The sequence below is a fragment of the Tachysurus fulvidraco genome, chromosome 11 (genome assembly GCF_022655615.1).
Source record: "Tachysurus fulvidraco isolate hzauxx_2018 chromosome 11, HZAU_PFXX_2.0, whole genome shotgun sequence".
NCBI lineage: Eukaryota > Metazoa > Chordata > Actinopteri > Siluriformes > Bagridae > Tachysurus > Tachysurus fulvidraco.
The window spans coordinates 17,251,625-17,274,649 of NC_062528.1; the positions used below are offsets into that span (position 1 = coordinate 17,251,625).

The window sequence follows — 23,025 nt, forward strand, 5'->3', positions numbered from 1 at the left end:
TGTGTGTGAGTGTGTGTGTGTGTGTGTGTGTGTGTGTGTGTGTGTGTGTGTGTGTGTGTGTGTGTGTGTGTGTGAGTGATGTTATGATCTGTAGCATATGGGACTACCCCTCAGCCTACAACCAGTCTCCATTGAGGAGTCTGAGCTAATGATATTCTCTTAGAAACATACAGTACAGCATCTCAAACGAGCTCCATGTAACATGACGTCAAAATGTCTGTCAACTAAAGAAGTAGTAAAGGACTTGGAATGGTTTCCTATACCCATAGCTATGATGGCAGATCGCAGGTATATATTAATTCATTCCGCCTATCCATTTTCTGTATAGCTTCTCCTACACATGGTCAGAGAGAGACTGGAGCGTGTCCCAAGGGGACTCGTGTCAACCCATCACAGGAAACACAAACTACAGGTAAATTAGAGACCCATCACTTGTATTTGAGCTGGGAAAGGAAACCTTAGTATCTAGAGGAAACAAATTATTCGAAGCTTTTAGACCTTTATTGAAATGAGGCCAACACTGTGAGGCTCCCGAGGCGTCTAATGACGTAGCAGCTCCAGTTGGACTCTGCTTCATTGAGTTTTCAGACATTCTAAGAGGAGACGCCAACTCCATGTGGTCTTTGAGGACAACCTCCTCGTCGATACACAATTGACAGACTGTATATTTATAAATCACACCCTCCGGTGTACCTCAAATGAGGATGAGGTTCACTTTTGAGTCTGGTTCCTCTCAAGGTTTCTTCCTCTTCCACTTAAGTCACCTCACCTCAGTCACCTCAGACTTGTTCATTGTGGATAAATACAAATACAAGTCTAATTGATAAGACGGTGAAGCTCCAGTAATAGGAGGTTAGTTTAAAAATGAAAGGAATGGAGTTTCTGAAGATAGACGTCTGTTTTAAGCAGAGATTCACCCTTGTGAAATGTAATCCCATGCAGCTGTACAGTGAAGCGTGCAGAACATCGAGCCAGCCTCACGCTGTGGGTTTGACGTGGAATCTAAAAGGAATCAGCGTAGCATGAAACTTAAATAGTAGCTTGTACAAGTTGTTTCAGGATCATATTTGAAAGGGCAAATGAAAGGCTTTCAGTTATTGTAAATTGATTGTAAATTACCATATTCCTTCCTTCCAGTGCTCACAGGTATACACTTCGTACTGTATGTCTACGAATACACACGTGGATGGGATCTTACAATAGGTACGAAGGGCAGTCGTCAACCTCAAACTGACAGAGTTTAAAGTTAAAATTGCTGTCTAGCAAATGGAGCACGAAATTTACCACATGTATACAGCTTTAAAGTCTTCACAAACATATTTCTAGAATAACAAGAAGACTACTAATAGCAGAATAATGACAAATCTGTTTTTACATTTCAAACTGGATACTTTACCTGGGATTAACTAATAATCCTGGCTAATCATTATCTGAAGTTTCATACTTTTCATTCCTAAACTTTGGCTTAACATTCATAATAATGTATGTCAGAATTCAGGGTTTTTCCTACATTGAAAATTTTCCGACATTGAACATTTTTTATTTGATCTATAATTGGGTTTGGTGAATGAAGCGGGCTACCGACGGAGTGACGGAGTCCAATTCTGACCCAGGAAAAACCCTGGAATTGGATAAATACAGCACGTGACCACTTTAAATAATGACTTGACTGACACGTGCACATTGGCAGATTAATCCTTCTTGGCAGTTTTAAGTCTCATAAGGTGAACAAAAAGACAAAAGAAAAACAAAACTGAAACTTTTTTCGATCAACATGTGGGGTTGGTGTGACTGTACAAAGCATGTGATATGATGTGAGCATGTGAGTTTCTGATCGTGAGTTTCTGGACCCCCAACTGCTCCCCGGGTGTGCAGCCACACACAGCCACACACAGCCATAAATGGCTGCCCACTGCTGTGGGTGTGTGTTCACGGTGTGTGTGTGTGTGTGTTCACTGCTGTGTGTGCACTTTGGATGGGTCAAATGCAGAGAACGAATGTTACTTCACTTTCACTTCTCTAGGCGACCACAAAGGCTGTGCTAATCCTGATTCACGTCAGGCTCTCATAAACCCCAGGAAAACTCTGTGTAACCATGCAGCTAAATTACGATTGTGAACAGTTCCTCAGCCCGAGGTTACAAGCAGGGTTTAAAAGAATAATATCCTGAGGTTACATGCAGTGTTAAAAACTCTTCAGAGTACTGGATGAATATTTAAGCGTGTATTATAGCGTGATATAAGAGAGACACTCACCATCCCCACGTGGCTGAGGTTGCTGTGTCGGGGTCTTGGCACCTTGAGAGTTCTTCTCATAGTAGAAGTTCTCCAGATAATCAGAAGCCTGATAGGTGCCAGAGTCGATGGAGTACTCATACTCTTCCGGATCCTTCACCGTTGTGGGTGCTGCCTCTTCGTCCTCTTCATCATCCTCATCTTCTTCAATGTCTTCCTCCTCCACGGCTTCTTCTTCCTCCTCCATGTCATCCTCCTCTATGTCTGTTTCAGGGGAGGGGCTGGGGGTGGAAGGAGTCACCTTCACACTGCAGAGGAAAACATCGTTATAAAATGTAATTCATGGAAACATGTTAGCATTTGAATACAATTCAATACATCCAGAGGAAATATTCCTAAACCACGGTGGATAAAAGATATACAACACAACAGGGAATGCTGTGATAGGAAAATAATCAATGGTGTTACTACCCCAAGCTACCCATACTTATTTTACTACCCCAAAGGTAATTGTTTACCAATAATGAAACGTCCCAGTGTGTTATATTTCTATTATAATGCACAAATTATCCAATGGTAAGAGTTTTTTATTATCATATATTAATGAATTCTTTGTTTTGTTTTTGTTAAAAGTTATTTTTAATGTTGTGGACTGGCCTTGAAACAAAGTACCTCTACAAACAGTTCCCTCACCATTTTTTGTAGACACTACATAAAAATTTAATCAACACCTTCTGACCAATTAAAATCGAGAATTTAAGATCTCTGTGATACAAAATAATGAAACCGATATTTAATCTTATTTAAACTTATTACTCACTGTGATATGTTCTGGGGATATACTCTATTTAATTTGCTCTAAAGTAAATACTCCAATCTCGATGCTCTAAAGTATTTTGACCCAATGCAAAATATCATTCATTCATTCATTCATTTTCTACCGCTTATCCAAACTACCTCGGGTCACGGGGAGCCTGTGCCTATCTCAGGCGTCATTGGGCATCAAGGCAGGATACACCCTGGACGGAGTGCCAACCCATCACAGGGCACACACACACTCTCATTCACTCACACACTACGGACAATTTTCCAGAGATGCCAATCAACCTACCATGCATGTCTTTGGACCGGGGGAGGAAACCGGAGTACCCGGAGGAAACCCCCGAGGCGCAGGGAGAACATGCAAACTCCACACACACAAGACGGAGGCGGGAATCGAACCCCCAACCATAGAGGTGTGAGGCGAACGTGCTAACCACTAAGCCAACGTGCCCCCCCAGCATTCGATATATTTGATCAAATTTAAGAAATTTTCCCTCGCTTAGTATAATTTGTCAGACCTGTGTGTTGACTTCATTGGGAAATCAACCAGCATTGTAATACCTTTTATTTTCACAGCCCACTTTGTTAAGATACAAAACTAAAAGCACAGCATTTCTTCAGTTACACAAGCACTTTAGCGATGCCCTTTATCTATGTTTGACAGTTCAAAGCCCTTCCAGTAGAGATTGCATTAAATTAGTCCGATGAAACTTGGCAGATGTAGTGCAGGGTGATTCTTGGTTCATTGTAATTCTGTGATCGTGTGTGTCTATGGACACCCTGGAAAGTCCTCTTTATTGGGTGTACCTGTAAACCTGCGTAAATTCAAAAACCTGCGCAAACTCCACACACACAAGGCAGAGGCGGGAATCGAACCCCCAACCCTGGAGGTGTGAGGCGAACGTGCTAACCACTAAGCCACCGTGCCCCCTCAATGCAAAATATGACATTTATAAATGATAAACTTAAGCAACAAATTTAAATATGATAAACTAATAGAAACTTTTAAATTGCAACTGAATTGCAGGAATATATAAAAATCTATCTGCTTTATGCCGTGCTGCTTTTCACTCGGTTCTCGTCTTTTAATGACTAATCCCTGATATCGTCTCACTTAGCATGCGTTTCTATATGTTACACAATAAAATGTAGAACAAATAAAATAAACTAAAATCAAATACGAGTGAATTAAAAAACAAAATCTATTTTATGCAGAATTATTAAGTTTCATGTTAAAATGAAATTTTTGTACTCTTTAGAAGGTTTTTAAGAGGATATTTTAACAGAGATACTACATCTGTAATCCTGCCTTATTGTGCTTAGTAAAGTTTTACTTCTTTCTAGTACATTTATAAGCATGAAGTATACTGTGTGAAATATTAATATGCATTATATGTCTATATACTGCTATATATTTCTATGCTGTAAATGCGTTGATTTTATAAAGATACCTAAATGAACAGAGATGGCTCTTACCTGGTTGTCTCCTTTTCACCAGCTAGCGATACTAAAGGCGGAGTCGCTCCCTGCTCACTGTCCCCACCCTCATATTCACCACGTCCACTGGCTCCACCTCTTCCTGGACAGCAGACATACTCTACACCCCGGAAACGATCTCCACATTGTAACAGCATCCCGTAACTATGGAGCTCCAGACTGTCTGCTGTGCATGCCTAAAGAGAGAGATAAACAATACAGAGCAGCATTGAAGGTCATATGATTAAATACGATACAGTATTTACTAACGTTTCATACAATTGTAAGCTTCAAAATGTTTTTTTTTTTTTATTATTATAATAATTAAATAAAATGAACACAAGTCTGTGCAGTTGCTTTTGTACATTTGCAGGAATTCTTATGCACTAGTTTAATCTTAGCTCTTTTTTTTTTCTCAAGATTTAGCAAGTACTGATTAACGCCTGTGAATCTGCAGTATTTTTTAGCATAAACATGACTAATCTTTAACAGCTATGTTCAAATAGAGAGTGTTTACCAAGATAAATTATGTTTGATTGATGAAACCATTTGCAAACATATAACTTTTAATTCATATTAATATTTATTAGCGAAACAATTTTAATCCTTAAAAGTATATGAGCACCCTTTGGTATGTCAGATCGTTTCTTTCATATCGCTTAATAATTTAAAGAATTATTCTGTTTAGAATCTTTACAAAAAAAAGTAATTATTCTTTTCGGTCCAGCCCTGTGTAATGTATTTATTTGTTTTATTTTGGTTTTGGATTTTTATTGAATCTATTCTATTTTCAAGGTGGAAGTTAGCTACACTATAAACGACATGGCCTCGGCTTTTTTAAACAAGACTTTTCACTAATCATAGCTCTTGTCACTCAGGCCACACTCCTTTCACAAGCTAAAAGAAAAATAAAAGATGCATAAAACTGCATATTTGTATGAAACGGTGCAATTTTATTGATTTATTTTTCGTTTGACCTAGCAATCAATCACAAACAAACAAACAAAAAAAAAAAAGTGTGCATTTCTGAGTGTCAAAATCCAATATAAAATAGATGGCCAATTTTCACATTGAATTTCATATTATAACCTATTCGTGCTGTAAAATTCTTATTTTTTTTCCAACATTGCTACATGTTTATAAATGCAACCTTGGACCCAAGACTGCAGTAGAGGTCATTTCAGTCTTTTCTACACTTTAATCAATTAAAAGCCTGAGAAAAGTCTGGGGCAAAAACGTATTATGAGCCAGAGAAATAAACACCAGAGAGCAGGAAGGAGATCAAAGGGAAAGAGGAAATGATGAAATTCGGATAACAGAATGTTCCAGAAGATGGCAAAGTAAATGTCATGACATTAAAACAACATTCTATTCCCTTGCTCTTAAACTAATTTTTCCACATAAAAGTGTCACAACTGAATATACTGCCTCAGCTTTTTTTTATACAGGATTTAAGAGTGCTGATATTTTAAAGTGCATCCTGTTTAAGCAACAGACTGTGCAGATCTCTTACGGGTGAAGTCCTTTGGCCTCCACAAGGCTCTGCTTCATTGTTTATATGTCATGTTATAATGTAACGTCATTAACCAACTTTATATACAGACTTTAGTCGACTCTTTCAGGTCTCCTGCTGTTCTCTTTAGTATTGCTCTTGTGTCTGTGGTGTTTTTATTTCTGAAATTATGGTTATCCTCGTTGTTTATGACCTCCGTAAATACCAGTGTAGTTATTTCTCCTTCTCACATGCTGTGAAACGTCAATCATTTCTGTCTTAGGGGCTAGCTGGAATATACAGTACAATCGAGGTGTGTCCGTTTGAGAGTCCAATTACAAGGCAATGTCTATGCAAATATGTTCATTTATCAGCTGCAGTTTGAAAGTCACTTCAGGAAAGATAATTTTGTGTGTAAATACTTCTAAAGATCAGGCAATTAAAATACCATGTAATACAATAACTAATGGTTTCCAAACTTTATTTTGTTACAGATCCTGAAATGTCTATCTCAGTAACTCAAAATAATTAGAAAGTTATGGTTCATTATGACTGCAATAAAATTGTCTACAATATAAATCATATTTGATATTTACAGCACAAACATTTGCCAGTAACATTCTCAGTTTTTTTTAAATTTGCATTTACCTCATGAAACTAATACACTCTCATGTCTACACTATTATCAATGCATCTATGTTCAATGCATCTCATATTTTCTATAAAAATCTAATTTTCTATCATTTTCCAACATTTTTTTTATTGTACTGACAATGTAGGTAATAATCTGTTCACTGAAGAATAAACAGAATAAACTGAAGAAGACTGTGTGTTTAAGAAAACCGCTCCCACCTCTTTAGCAATGTTATGCCAGTAGACATAGCTCTCACAGGAGTCCATCTGCTCCTGGTGCAAAAAACGGCAGCGGTCTGGAACCAGAAGGGCCTCGCTCACATACTCCCCTACTGCCGAAACAGAGCAAGAGTTAGAGATTGTTGAATTGGATGGCAAATTGAGAGTAATGGCAGAAATGCACAAATATAAATGGTTAGAAAAATGGAGTTGTCAGTATGACAGGGGAAGAGTGCAAAGCAAAATAGCAGTTGGCAGATGGAATGATGAAAAAAGAAATCGTACTTTCAATCCATGTCAGATAATGGTAGAAGAAAAAAAAAAACCCCCAAAAAAAACAGAGTTAGCTGACTGTTTGGGCTGATGCAGCATACTTAAATTATTATGTGTATTGTGCAGAAATCAAGGACAAGGCCAACTATAGTGAAACAGCTGTGGGTGCAAATTCTGCTCATTCATCATAATTAACATCTCTGCACTGCAATCCACCAATCTGTTTTTGTATTACAATCTCTATCTCCTCTAGGGGATAAGGGTTCAACCCTTAACAGCATATGAATTTTTACATAAAATATGCAAAACATAACATGCATTGCAGCCTACACTGTCCCTTCATTAATGGCTGAGAAACAAAGGCAGAATGCATGATGAATGAAATGGATAGGGCTTGTGGAAGTAGCACTGGAACAGCTAGTGCTAGAGTAAATAGAGGTCGAAGTGAATGGAGCAGCTATGGTTTGAACTAAAAGGTGTAAAATGGCTACAGTTTGGAGTGACTAAGGGGTCGAGTAACTATGATGGGACTGAATTTGAAGAATGCCTTACAAGCTGGCACACCTAAACATGAATAGTATTGAACTGAGCATGGGTAGAGCAGCTGGGTGTGGACTACTACAAGTTAGCTAGACCATAGGTGGAGTGGCCCAAAGTGCATTTACTGATGCTAAGTGTGAAGAACCCATAAGTAGAGAAGAGCTAGAGATGTGACTTGCCAATGGGCTAAAGGGGTTTCCCAATGCTTAATGTCTAGTCTTATACCCCTTTTCCACCAAAAAGAACCGGGTGCTGGTTCAGAGCTAGTGCTGGTGCAAAGTTGAAAGTCTTCTAAGAACCGGTTTGCCTTTCCATCGGCTAGAGAGCCATCACAGAGCCGAGTCTGACGTCACTGTATACGTGTCACGTTACACAGCGACTTTAGCACAGCAGCGGCAAACACATCAACAATGGCAGATGTTGCTTTACTGTTAATGATCATGGATTTGTGAACCCACAATGGCATCCAAAGCAGGAGAATCCAACGTGTACGTGCAGCTTCATGTAATTTGTATAAATGGAGGTTGTAATTGAGAAAGTACATAACATTATTTTATCATTAACACAGAAAAAAGTTAGCCTTAGCATGTAGCTACCTACTATCGTGTGTGCTGATAATTGACCATATTGCAGTAAAGTAAATGTGTATTAAACATTAGTATACTTAAGGTACATTATCAAATGCGCTAACAGTAGCCCCGCCCCCAGCTCCTGACACAAGCGGTTCTTAAGTCTAAACCAGCAACGTTTTGGTGCTACTTAAGAACCACTTTTCCTGGTTCAGAGCCGGTTCTTTGGCTGTCTGAATTATGCTCTGGCTCCGAACCAGCACTCAAACTGCCTCAGTGAAAAGGGGGCATTAGAGCATTCAAATGCTGGTGTAAGCCGAACTAGGGTTAGTGTAATTCATTGGCTTGGAACAGGAAAGTATGAAGTGGCTAAATGTTGGACTGGTATGGCTTAGAGTATAATGACTAGGATTGCTGGTGTGGAGTGTGGGCAAGAGTTTAACATATTGGAGTAGCTTGTGGCAAATTGGATTAGGGTTGGAGTTGCTGCAGACTGGAGTGTCTACTCACTGACTGTGTCTGAAATGACTATGGATGGAGAATTGTATATGGGCTGAAATGACTGTAGCATACAGTGACTTGGTTTAGTGGCTAAGTTTGGAGAAGCTAGTTATCAAGTGATTTGACTTGGAGCAAGTGGCTATAGTAATGTCTAGGATTGGAATGGGAATAAACGAAGTACCTTGAAACGGTTTGGCTAAAACCTACCAGGGTTGGACTCATTATGAGTAGTAAGGTATGGAAGGTCTATAATATGAAGCGGATTATAGAGTGGTTAGATGTGGAGTGACTTGAGATGGAAGAAATAGATACAGAATGGCTATGCTAATGACTGGATAGATGTTAAATGACTAGCACTGGAATGGCTACGAGTTAAAAGGAATAGAGCTAGTGTCTCTACAGGTTAGAGTGCACAATGTTTGTGGAGTTATTAGTGTAAACTGAGGAGAGCTGTAATGTATTGCAATAAATTAACTGGGGTGGGCCGAATAAAGATGGAGTAACTTAAGTCCAACAGTTTGGGGTTGACAAATGCAGAGTTGTCTGAAGATGGTGTAATTAATTATGGATGGTGTGGCTTGGGATGGTTTGCTCAAGGTGCAATAGCGGTAATGCCTGAATTAGGACTTACCCAAACAGCGGAAAGGGACGACAATAAAAGGTCGAGTCTGGCAATGTCCCCATCCCTTCTTACACCATGCTGGGATGGTAATAGGAGTGGAAGCTTCTTCAACATGGGAAATCTGCAAACCTGGGTACATCTAAAACACGCAGACACATAGACAGGTCAGGTCCAGGACTGATATAGCAAGATACCGGAGATATGAAATATCGACTAGGAATGCACAGATTAGAGAGAGGGGTGATTAAAAAAGGGTAGAATAAAGGAGAAAAAAGGGTAGGAGCAATAAAGAATCCAAATGCTTCTCCTCTTGCTGATGTGCTTCTACTTTATGTGCAGTGAAATATGGCTTGCCTTTTAATTATTTAGTGCAGTCCTAATCCTTTCTATTATCTTAATATCAAGTCATGAATTTAAACTTAGAGTCGAGTACCTTATATTAAACCATTAAATCCTAGTAAGAACCTTGTTGAAAGGTGTAGCATTTGCCATGGAAGCATATTAATCCTGAGATAAGGCTGCTGCTTTTGTGCTATAGCAATAGTAGTAGAGAATGTCCATGTGAAAATACCGTATTACTACATTTGAAGACAATTCCATGTTACTTAATTTGCTCTCATGATATTGTTGACGAGGTGCCAGAAATACATTGGGACAGATCATAAAGTATAGTATTTTATTTATCCAATAGTATTATGCTAAACAGGTAGGAAACACGAATGCTGAGAACATCCTGGAATAAATGAAGCTTAGAACGCTAAAACAAATACCACAAACAATACGTATTAACATCTTCGTCAGATCTGTTGTTCAATTTCTAGCAAAAGTTTCTGAATAGACAGAATTATACTTGAATTACAATCAGTCGAAACTGCAAATCCCAAATAAAGGTCCTTGCAATATTGGGAAATGTCAACAGCACAAAATAACTGACTGCTATAATCATGAATACTGCAATAATACAGTAGGCCATTAATCTGGAATATTGGCATACACATAATAAATATAACCCATCCGAACAAAGGGTGTAGTGTCATTTTATTGCAGTTTGTTATCCTATTGCCTATGGAGTAGCTGAATTAGTCACAACGTGTTTTGCAGATAAAATGCGGATCTCTTTCCACATTAATGAAGGAAAGCGCTAAAACGGGAGTGATAAGCACTCCTGCTCTCAGCTCAGCTGGGAATACACACAAGCTTACACTGCACTGTTGCACTCACATCATGCATTTTAATATGCTTCAGCCAGCAGGACATGCTATACCCTTTTTAAAGATGCTTTATATACGACCTCTGCAGCTCTCAGAATGACAATCTAAGCACTCTTGTATATACAGTGTTTCGTTATTAGAAACATTTTTACTTCACTGCTTTTATACACATTGATATTGATTGAGATTGGGGGAGAGGAAAAAAGTAGACATGGTCAAGAAGAAGCAGCTAATGGGAGGAGCTTGCTTCTTCAGGAAATACATTGGTGTTGTCCAGAACACCAAGCCAGGAAGTCAAGAAGCTTTTATTGTCATTTCAACCACTCACTCTCACTCACTCACTCATTTTCTACCGCTTATCCGAACTACCTCGGGTCACGGGGAGCCTGTGCCTATCTCAGGCGTCATCGGGCATCGAGGCAGGATACAAACTGGATGGAGTGCCAACCCATCGCAGGGCACACACACACTCTCATTCACTCACACACTACGGACAATTTTTCAGAGATGCCAATCAACCTACCATGCATGTCTTTGGACCGGGGGAGGAAACCGGAGTACCCGGAGGAAACCCCCGAGGCACGGGGAGAACATGCAAACTCCACACACACAAGGCGGAGGCGGGAATCGAACTCCGACCCCGAGGTGTGAGGCAAACGTGCTAACCACTAAGCCACCTTGACCCCCCTCATTTCAACCATATATAGGGTTATACATGGGAAACCCATATATAATAGTATATTAATATCAGGACCTAAGGAGTACGGACAGTCTTTTCCCCCACACACCTTTTGAATCTACTGGCAAGGTTATTGAGGTGACCATGAAATTACATACATTCCAGCTGCTCCTGTAAAATACAATCATGCAAAGCAATCATTGGATCTAATGATTTCTACAAGATGGCTATCGATATTAACTGTATGATATACGGTGAAAAGTTTACTCATTTTTTATCCCATCTTTGCAATGGCGTCCAAGATACTCGTACAGTGGACATTAACACCAAAAGTGCACAATTTCAAAGCTATAAATTACCGCATTGTGAAGCACTATATACTGTTGTTTTTGTTAAGACTAGGTTATAAAAGGTGCTCATTTTATTCTATGGTTATTCTTGTGGCTGTACGTTTTGGACATTCTACAAATCAGCTACAAATTGTCCATCTCTCTATGTCAACCACTGGTCCTCATTGCTGATGCGAACACCATCTTTCCAAGTTTGACACACACACACATTATATATATATATATATATAGATATATATATATATATATATACAGACAGACTTATATATATATATATATATATATATATATATATATATATATATATATATATATATATATATATACACACACACACACACACACACACACACACACACACACACACACACATATACATACACACATACACACATTATCCTGCCTGCTAAGACTCTTCCTCTTGAAAAAAATACGCACTTGCAGTTCCAGCTCTCACTATGTGGTCTCCTTGGACCTGTTAGTTCAAGGTTGTTAGAGTTTTTGCATAGAAAATATAGAACAACATGGCAGGATATGATACTGGAAAATAATGAGCGATTGGGCGATGATATTTGTATAACGATATAATATTTTATTAATTAGATTAATTTAAAGAATTATTTTTTTATTTTTATTTAAACTGAACAATGTTTTTTTTTGTCATTTTTAACTTATTATTGAACAACAATACACTTTAAACATGTATCTAGTGTGGAAACTTTGTGAGAAATGTTAGAGCAAGCATACATTTGACACACTATGGTACTCACAGATTGGCTAACTATGTTATCTAGCTTCGATAGTTGATTACTTGGTATTTTCTAGCTGGGTTTAGTAGTGAGTTTTTTTTTGAGTGACTACTGTACATAGCAGGTTGACTAGTACTCTGGGATTGACTGATACATGAAAGTGTAATTCTGTGCAGCAGGATGTTAGCTTAGGTTCAGTTGACTAGCTTGGGTTTACTTGAGTAGCTGGGGTTTGATTGTTTAGCTAGTTTGAATAAATAACTAGAATCTGCTTGTTAAATTGGGTTCATTGCTAAAGGGTAGTTCATTGATGATTTAAGTATCTAAACATCATTTAAGTGTAATGAGAAAAAAAAACATCGCATGGCATTTTGGTAAAGTTTGTTATGATCGGCTAGTTCACTTGGGTTGGGTTGTTTAGCTGGCTTTTAACAACCATTTAACTTGTCATTAGTAGGAATTGTTAAGCTACATTTTTAGATTGATAGATAAACTACATCTTTCAATGACATCAATTCACTGTCAATTAAAATTGTTGTTGACTATAGAGATTTGTGATTGATTAGCTGGGTCTGATATGGTTGATGGTTGATGGCTTATCTATTAAAGCTCGATTGACTAGCAACAGTTTGTGGTAATGTTTCTTGGTACAGATTGGTTCTGTTTTTTTCTCTCTCACTTAAAAAAAAAGAAAGAAAACAGCACTATAGTATGCTCCACTGAGATGAAACTAAATTTAACTTTATTATAAGCTCTATTTGTATTAAGAATACAAAAGAGAGCCATGAGAAATTCCCTCAGTGTGCAGGCATATGGTGAGGGATTATTCTGCCGAAAGCACAGTCTGGCTTTGCAAAAGCCCTCGGCTGGTGTGCAGCCTGCTACAGTGTCCAGCAAGGAAATGACATATTCTTTGGCTTCACCACTTCATTAAGTCTATAATGTGATAGGTCTCAGTGGGATGAGTGCTTATGCCAACCGTGTGTGTACAGTTTGGTGTAGTGTGCCAGCACCAGACATGGCCAGCATCAGACATTGGTTAATAATTTGGGCTATGTAATGGTGCCTGAAGATGAAATGTTACAATAAAGAAATGCTCAAGAGAAAGAGCGCCTGTAGTGCACAAAAAAAAGAGCATATGTCATGTTTAATAACTCATATGGCTTCATATGCACTTAAAATAAAAAATAAAGATAAAAGATAAAAAGATATTAAAATACTTAAAGCATGTAAAATGAATAGATATGTGTAAAAGTGTATTAAAATATTAATATTTAAGTATATGACTCACATCAGCGGTGTACAGCTGTATTAAGGCTGATGTGGCTACAAGATTTAACACCCCTTACTTTTATATCAAAATACGTTTCATTTTCATTTGAACCTCTTTCTTTAATACAAGGTGTTAATCCTGGGTATACGGTATAATAAAAGGAACGTCGCTTTTGTATACATTTATTTTTTGGCTCAACTGGTTAAGGCTCTGGGTTGTTGATCGGAGGATCGGGGTTCAAGGCCCAGCACTGCCAAGCTGCCACTGCTGGGCCCTTGAGCAAGGCCCGCAACCCTACCTGCTCCAGGGGCGCTGTATCATAGCTGCCCCTGCACTCTGACCCCAACCTCCTCAGTTGGGGTATGTGAAGAAAAGAATTCCACTGTGCTGTAATGTATATGTGGCGATAATAAAGGCTTCTGTGCCCCTTTCCATAAAATGTACCACACTGTATAAATGTAGAAATAAACAACACTGCTGTTATCAAATTATGCTTCTAGATTGCTGCTACTGCCAGAGACAAATCTAATATTATCCCTTGTATTTGGTCTATAGTAATAACACAGGTTTAAACAAAAACCTAGTACCAATATTATTCTCATTTTGTTTAAATGATATAGCAACAATGCCCCAGATGCACCAGAGTTTTACAATGTGCACATTCCACAGAGATGTCCAGCAAGAAAAAAAAAAAACACAACAACCAAGCATCATCTTTCCACTCTATGAAATCAAGTCAGAACACAAATCTTCTTATAAGAGAGAATCTATTGTGGCTACGCAAGATTCCTCCCCTAAGGGGCAAGCTGAAAATAAACCCCTTCTGCTGATTGATGGTGAAAATCATCATCATTTTATTGCACATCTAATTCACCATCGCTTATTTGCACCAGACTGAAACACTGAAGAAATGAGGCATCCTGCAACGCAAAGCAAATTTTTTGCAAATAAAATGATGAGAAATTTGACTGATAAACTGCCATTTAACTGATTAGCCAGGATGTATTGACTAGCTGAGATTTGACTGGTTTACTGGGTTTATTAAGGGTACACATGGTTAAGTGGTATTCCACATGGTAGCTGGGTATTATTGACTAGAAGTGGATTGGTAAGCTGGGCTTAATGGTGCATTTAAATTAGCCAAATTAGTGTGATGAGAAACATGGGACCTCTTTGCTAGTTTTGCTTGACTAACTGTGATTTTCTTGAGTAGGTTGGCATGAATAACTAGGATTTGGTTAAATTGGGTTTAAATGGGTAGTTAATTAATTATTTTGGGTCTTTACTGGTTTAAGGGTTTGATTGACTCGGATATCTATACTTCATTTTAAAGGTAGGGTCTCAGATTTTTGAGAAATGCTTCAGAAAGCTGAGTCGGGCCGAAAAGTAAACAAAAATCAAAACAAACAAGTAGCCAATGAGCAGAAAGGCACGGGGCTTGTCAATATGCGGCGGAGAGAGTGTTCAGTGCGCATGTGTGACATTAGCAGAAAGTGGTTTTAACATTGACATGGAGGATAAAAACTAAGAAAGAAAGCGAAGAAAGGCTTACAATAAGGCAAGAAGTAGGACGTGTTAATATAGGATCAGCTTTCCAGCGCTGGAGAGAACTGAAGGAGCAGGAAGTTGGCCACATATTCACAGATTGGAGTTTCCCGAGTCAATAACCCCTGAGCTAAACGCTGTTACTACACAAATAACACCTCTTTTCTATCGTAGTAATGTAGAGAGGCAGCTACAACCGCGTTTTGTGTAGTAACAACGTTTAGCTCAGGAGTTATTGACTCGGGAAACTCCGAACTTGTGAATATGTGGCCGACTTTACTTAAGACGCCGAGGCGCTTTTTTCCTTCTCGATAGGTGAGTAACGCTGGTTTTGCTTTGTTACACAGAACTAATATATGCCTTTGTCCTTTACATGATTATGCTTGTGTGTCATTTCTGCTTGTTTGTTTATCTGCAATCGTATTGTTCTTCCCTTCAGCTATGATAAAGACACGTTTCTTTCCATCAGTTGCCTGGGTTGCGTATGTATGTGTGGGGGCGGAGCTATCAATACAGGGGTGGGACCCATTTGGGTTAGGGACATGTTTGTTTTGGTGATTTAAAATGTCAACATTGGCTTTCAAAAATCTGAGACCCTACCTTTAAGTACTGTATGTTGCAAAAAAACATTGGATGGCATCCTGGTGAAACCCTTCAACCTCCAACTGATCAGCTGATTTTGACAGATCATTTCTGTTTAGCTGGCTTTGATCAACTGTTCATCATTTAGCTTGTCATTTGTTGGGAATTAATATGTTTTTGATTAGTAGCTAGATTACACCAATTTTATAACTAAACATCCTTCAATAACATTATAGCAATGTGTAGGTTACAAAAATATCCACCGGATATTTTGTCAAGCAGCAATTATTATCAATTGTTGTGATTGATTAGCTGTGTCTGACTGAATTCTTCAGGTTTGTCAAATTTGCTGTAGCTGAGCTGAGATCTGACTGGTCAGGAGGGGTGGGAATATTTACTTGGTTTTATATTCATTTCATTTTTAAAGGTTTGACTAAATACTTAAACAAACCTTAGCAATTGTAAGGGTAAACATCATCAACAAAAAAAGTGGAGTAGCATGTAAACTAATGCATCCCATTATTTAAAAGAGCCAATAATGATTAAAGATGGTGTGCATGACTGTACCTCTTGACAGTAGGACAGGATCTTGCTGGTCTGGGTGAAGCAGCCTTGACGACCCTGTGGGTCTGGCTCCCATTGACCTGTCGCAGTGTTCATGTGCAGAAGCTGACGTCCGCAAAACATGGCAATCTGAGGCTCCACCACCAGGGGGCCTCCAACTGGTCCATTGACCTCAGTCATAGCCAAACCCTTACAGAGAGAGACACAAATACATTTATCATTATGAGTGTCTGAATATTCGGAAGTGAGCATATGCAACAAATTTAATCTTACAGCCCTAAAAGTAATACAGTTTATTGTAATTATCTGGGTTCATCCTTTAAACCTTGTACCACAAACCAACAAATATTCAAAATGACTTGAATAACAAGGCAGTAGCTTTTAAAGTTCCAACACATTTTGATTCACTGGTTTTCATTTCCGGTCTTAGCCTTTGAACCCCTTCTCTGTTATCTTTCCTTAAATACACCCATGTCTCCATGCATTCTAGGGGATTTTCACGACCAAAGCTAGGAATCACAGTGCTAATCACTCAACAAGGCTTCCGTAATTTGGTCAATTTCCTCTTGTTCTATCTTTACTCCTTAATCACTGCCTATTTCCTCTTGTATCTTTATTCCACACACGCCCTTCTCCCAAGATACAGCTTTAGACCTCAAAGAATGTGGACTGATTATTGAGCTGAGATAATTTACCAAAACCTCTAAAATTGTTTTATGGTTGCAGTAAAAGATTCAAAAATTAGCTGAGGAACCGTCTTCATTTAATTCTGGTCCTTAACCTAAAATGATAGTGTTTCCTCTAAAATCTAATCTTATGATAGAGTGACTTGTTCTGTTTATCTCCTATTCCTTCTAGTTCCCCATTTTCTCTCTTTGGGATTGTCTCATTTGTCCCTTTCTTGTCCTTTTTTGAAATCGTTTTCTTTCTCAGACTCGACCCCAATATTGGCTGTAGAATGCTGGTATCGATCTGGGATGTGTTTCTTTTTCCTGGGCGAGGGCCCATGGGACCATCATACAGCTGGAGTGAGCAGTAATCCAGAGCTATAGTCAGGTGTTAATACAAGCTCATCGACTGTTAGGCCACTTAGGTACTTCAACATCACAGAAGGGATCCAGAGAAAGGGAGCAGTGAAAACCAAAAGTGTGCGGTAGATTGATTGGCTGAGCTTGACTGATTTGTTTGGTCTGATGGGTTTACTTGTGAGGTGGATTTTTTTGATGAACTGTTTAGCTGGGTTAGTCTGATTGGCCAGCTGGGTTTGGCTGAAGTTTTAGGATGGAGTGATGAGCTGGATTCTCATGGTTATTTAGGTTTGATTATGTGCGGAACATGTGGTTCAATGGCCGTGGTTTAATTATGTCGATTTAACAGGTCACGTGTTTCGTTTGGTCACATGGTTTTATTTGGTTGGCCTTGCTTGATGAAATGGGTTTACTTAGTTTTCTAAATTTGATAATATCAGGGTATCTGAAGTTGACTGGTTAATTAGATATTGCTGATTATTTGGGGTTATTTAGTCATTTGGGTTTGGATTGTTACCTGGATTTGGTGGGTTAACTGGGGTTTAAATGGTTATTTGGGTTTGGTGGAGTACCTGAATTTGACAGGTTATCAAGAGTTGATTGATTAGGTAGTTGGATATTAGCGTTTGGAAGGTTATCTGGTACTGAGCTACAAGGCATGTTTACCTACTAGTATGGATTTGGCAGGTTACCTGGTGTTGATTGGTGAAGTAGATTTGGCAGATTATCTGGTGCTGATGAGTATCTTGGACCTGGTAATCTGGCTCAGAATTAGAATTGGTTGTATAACTGGACTTTTCTGGCTATCTGGGGTTGAATGGTAATTTGGCTTTGGCAAGTTGTCTGGGGTTAACTAGTTAAAATCAGCTGGTTATCTGGTTGACTGGCTAGTTTGACTTTGCAAGTTGTAAATTCTTGACTAGTTTAATTTAGCAATCTGGACGTGACTGTGTGTCGTGTTGACTGGTTTGTGGATTTGGTTTTTAACTGTATTTTGCAAGTTATTTTTTTTTGCTAGAGGCAACATTAGAAGTCACATTATTCTATGTGTTTAGTGCAATCTTTATTCATGCAGGCTAAAAACATGACTGGGAGTGAAACCCCACAGCACTTTAATCTTTAATGCTAGAAAGAGGAACTGACACAGCAAACACATTTCATTCAAGTCACCAATGAAAAAGAAGATGCTCACAGGAGAAAAGAGGATAAAAAAAATGATGCATGATTAAGGGATTAAAGGGAATTTTCAGTCACTGCCTGTGAAAACATCTGAAGTTCTAATTAAAATGTATGAGAAAAATAAATATATAAATCACAGGGTGTAAATATATTGTAAAGTGGATGAGGCCTGGAGGAAAAACACATTAGCAGGGAGCTAAGAATAATGGACAAAAGCATTATTAGGCCTGCTAGATTAAACGTGGAGAGGGAAATATTGCATCTATGTGAAATTATTATGGAACCTCTGTGTGTGTGTGTGTGTGTGTGTGTGTGTGTGTGTGTGTGTGTGTGTGTGTGTGTGTGTGTGTGTGTGCGTGCGTGCATATAAAAAGCATCTAAAAAAAACTAAAAGAAGTCTGTGCGGCTCGAGTTGAATTCTGACAGGTAAAAATCCACAAATCCCCTTGAAGATTATTGTTTCTGATGAGTCAGTGTTTGTATTGGATCCTTTCCCATGATGCAATGCTGTCTGAATGAACAAAAAGATCCAGCTAGGAATTCTCTAAAGGTATTAAGCTTATCTTCTATCTGTAAATTAAAGGCATGTCCTAACATAGCTCTTTACTCTCTACTCTGCAGAGCGCATGTAAAACACAGCCGGATTATTAGAGCTGAATCATAACTGACCGGTGATACACTCAGAGCAAAGTGAATTACATCTGCAAAAGGTCAACTACAGAAGGCATTTACTCACGATCCTGATTCGTTTCAGATACATATTTAGGCATGGACATAAAAAAAAATAAATAAATACTTGCTTCTGGTTGGGTTTTTATGTTTATTATTAGAGTACTTTCTAATATTCTATAATATATATTCATTCATTCATTTTCAGGCGTCATCGGGCATCAAGGCAGGATACACCCTGGACGGAGTGCCAACCCATCACAGGGCACACACACACACACTCTCATTCACTCACACACTACGGGCAATTTTCCAGAGATGTCAATCAACATACCATGCATGTCTTTGGACCGGGGGAGGAAACCGGTGTACCTGGAGGAAACCCCCGAGGCACGGGGAGAACATGCAAACAATATATATGTTGTTTTTTTTTTTTTTTGAGGAAAAAATATTCTTCCTATTCCCACATGTATGATAAATTCTATTTTTACTGAAATTGTATTGAAAGTCTATTTTTAGTATATTTCTACTCTATTTAATTCTAATTGATTTTTTTTGGCAAGGCCAGTAGATAGAGCATTCCACTACATTCTCCGTTTATGACTTTGTGACAAATACAATTTTAATTTGAGATAATTGTACATACTTCAGTTCAGGAAAATTTGTTGTTGTTTTTTTTTTTTATCTCCCCCATAATTACTGTATGCTACATGCTAGAGAATGTAAAAGGTTTTCCCAAATCACCACACATGTAGCATAAAGGACTAATAAAAACTTATTGTAACCGAATACCTATACATTAACTATAAGTATTACAGGTTCTTTACTATAAATGTTGATGATATTCATATACATCAGACTATAATGCACACACTGATTTGAAGAAAGACAAACACTCAGCTGCACAGAAAAATCATTTGTTCACCACGTCAATGATGCTAATATGTTAATAACCCGAAGGCCTTGAATGCATAAGGATTGGTTTGTTTTGGATAATGTGCTTCTGTGATCTCTGGAGAGCCAAGATAACGGCATGCTACTCTGGCTAATCAAGCGTATCTGGTTGCTCAGCTAATGGCTAAATGGATGGCTTCTTTCTCCCCCCTCCTTTTCTTTTTTATGCAGAAGGAAAGTCAATGCCACAGAACTGACTTCCGGACATTTGAGAAGATAACATGCTGCTCTGTTCATCCTCTGATCCAGAGTACCCATCCTCATGCATGTGTACACACACACACACACACACACACACACACACACCGAGTGCTTCAATACTTAGACCTGCTGCTTTATGACAGCGCTCCTGTTATTGATTGCTACATCAGCCCTGAGGTCTGCCTTAATGAACACATGCACACACATGCAACAGTAAACACACACACACACACACACACACACACACACACACAGTCAAATCAACTGTGATGTGATGTTTCAAATCAAGTCTCATGTGTGTTCACGGTGTGTGTGTGTGTGTTCACTGCTGTGTGTGTGTGCACTTTGGATGGGTCAAATGCAGAGAACGAATTCGGAGTATGGGTCACCGTACTTAGCCATAGGTCAGGTCACTTTATTACATCAGTCAAGGACAAAATACATATTATTTTCACTTTTTCCCCACAGCTCTGTTGATTGTGTAACTCTGATTGACAGGAATGTGCAAGGTTTAAATTAATGCATGCCATCTAAAACAATATCGTTGCTATAGTAGCAACTTCAGGACACCTATTCAGTGTCATATCTCCAATATCTTTTTCTTATTTGTTTCAGGCAGTAACAAAAATGTAACTCAACACAAACACACAACATGTTGTTTAGTGCTGGTAAATCATTCGGCTACTCAACCAAGCTGTTGATTATTTTCCATGATCGTTTTCCATTCGTCGTAACCTCATTGTGTTTTATTCCTTATTTATTTAGTTTCTCAATGTTTGCAGGCTATTATCCTACAACACACACACACACACACACACACACACAGTGACTGATACAAGACAGAATCTGTTTTTCTCTCTATAATCATTGTTTACACTTTTTAGTGGAGCTGCAATCAAATGTATTGTCGTCTGTCGCGTTTAGGAAGACAACGAAAGCTCTTGTCTGGTGTGCATTTAATTCAGGATGGATCCTCATATTAAAAATGAAGCCCACTGACTCGGTATTTCATAATATCGAAACTAGCCCTAAGTTTTTGTTGTTTATCAGCCAGCCTCTAGAGCTTAATCTTCATGGCTGCCTCATGGCTGTAAACAGATGATTGCACTTGAGGTGTTTACAATATGCAAACTGCATGGTTAAATCACAAACTTTCCTTAAATTACATAATTTGACTAAACAAATACTATACAAATTTTGTATATAAACAAATCCTGTCTTCAAGATGATCGTTTTAGCTTTGATACATACTTCTGCCTATTCTGAGTCAACGATCATAGCAACGAGTGTAATTAACAATGAGTTAGCAACATATTAAAAATATTACTATACGTTTATGTTCCTGGATAGCTACATTAATCATTTATTTAGTTGTCCAGTATAATTGTTGGTCTGGTTTATGTCATTCGGATCAAAAACAATTATATTCGGTTATCCATTTTAAATGATCACTGACTATGGAAAAGGACATCAGGTAAATTATTGAAAGTTTAAAGACAGAAAGCTCTACCGAGGTCAGCTTCGCTTTGTATGGTGGCTACATCATCTTCGCCTCACCACTCTGAAATGTGTATCGCCATCAAATTAATTACCGATATGCAGTTGTAAAAAATACGGACGAATTCAATTTTCTGTCTTTTGTAACAAACTTTTGTTGCAGTTTGTAAGCCTTCTCTTCGAATGACCGATATTTACTAACAGATTAATAACTATCCTGCGTTAAAATCACCTAGCATGCTAAATTGCTAGATTAGTTAGCTGGTTTGCTAATGTGTTGGCAGTTTTGATCTAGATGTATAAAATACACTCAGACTCAGAGGTGGTAGTAAAAGCAAAGAAGTAAAGAAAGAATTTTATTTTGCTGCAGCAAAAGGCGTCTTCCATACAGTGCGAATCTACACAGGGAAGCGGCAAAAACTAATGTTTCAGCTCTTCCTTTTGTACCCCAGCTGTGTGTGTGTGCGTATGTGTGTGTATGTGTGTGTGTGTGTCTCTTCATGCACCCTCCCTGTTTACTGAAGATGCATCCCTTTGAGTTATCACCTCCACAAGGCCACATTCCATTTTCAGTTCTTATCGAAAACACACACAAACTCCCCTAAAGTTCCCATAACAGTTGGAATAAGAACCTCTTGTTCTTTCTCCCTAGTCTTTCACACAGAATACTGTAAAAGCACATAACATTATATAAAAACATTCATGATATTTCAAATTTCCACTACACTAACTAGCAGAGGGACATTATTTCAGCTTTCATGTACAAATATTTATTTAGGGGGAAAAAAAACCTACGTGTGTGATCTAGTTACTGCTTCTGTTTACAAACAGCTTTTAGTCAGCATTTTTGCTAGCTTGCTAGTAATATGTTAGCATGTTTTGTGCTGCTCCAAAAGAATACTTATGCTGACAAGATCTTCTAAGCACAGCAACTACATTTCCCCAAGATGGAAAATCAAGGGGAAAATTACTGGTTAGATGTCACTGGTATTTTTTCCTTTTTTAGAATTTTTGATGCTTTAATCTGTATAGAAAAAAAAAAAGATTTGTTTTTCCCTTTAAGTGTCTGGTTACATAAATGCTTCTAAAATTAATGAGTGTAGGCTTTTGAGCTGTCCCTACATGTTTGGACGTTGTGATCTTTTATTCCTCACACAGACTGA

General features: G+C 38.3%; 1 protein-coding gene across 2 annotated transcripts in view; it reads right to left on the bottom strand.

The window, feature by feature from the left end:
- The window catches only part of aplp1 (amyloid beta (A4) precursor-like protein 1), a 66,900-nt gene that overhangs the window by 6,600 nt on the left and 37,275 nt on the right, over window positions 1-23,025 (bottom strand). The window contains exons 2-6 of one of the 2 annotated variants that reach the window (XM_027147638.2): window positions 16,338-16,523; window positions 9,391-9,520; window positions 6,877-6,986; window positions 4,533-4,729; window positions 2,256-2,542 (exon numbers count right to left, since the gene is read on the bottom strand). In XM_027147638.2, the coding sequence (XP_027003439.1) occupies window positions 2,256-2,542; window positions 4,533-4,729; window positions 6,877-6,986; window positions 9,391-9,520; window positions 16,338-16,523 (910 nt within the window). Of the gene's footprint in view, window positions 1-2,255; window positions 2,543-4,532; window positions 4,730-6,876; window positions 6,990-9,390; window positions 9,521-16,337; window positions 16,524-23,025 lie in introns of both variants that reach the window. The other variant, XM_027147637.2, reaches the window with a different exon arrangement.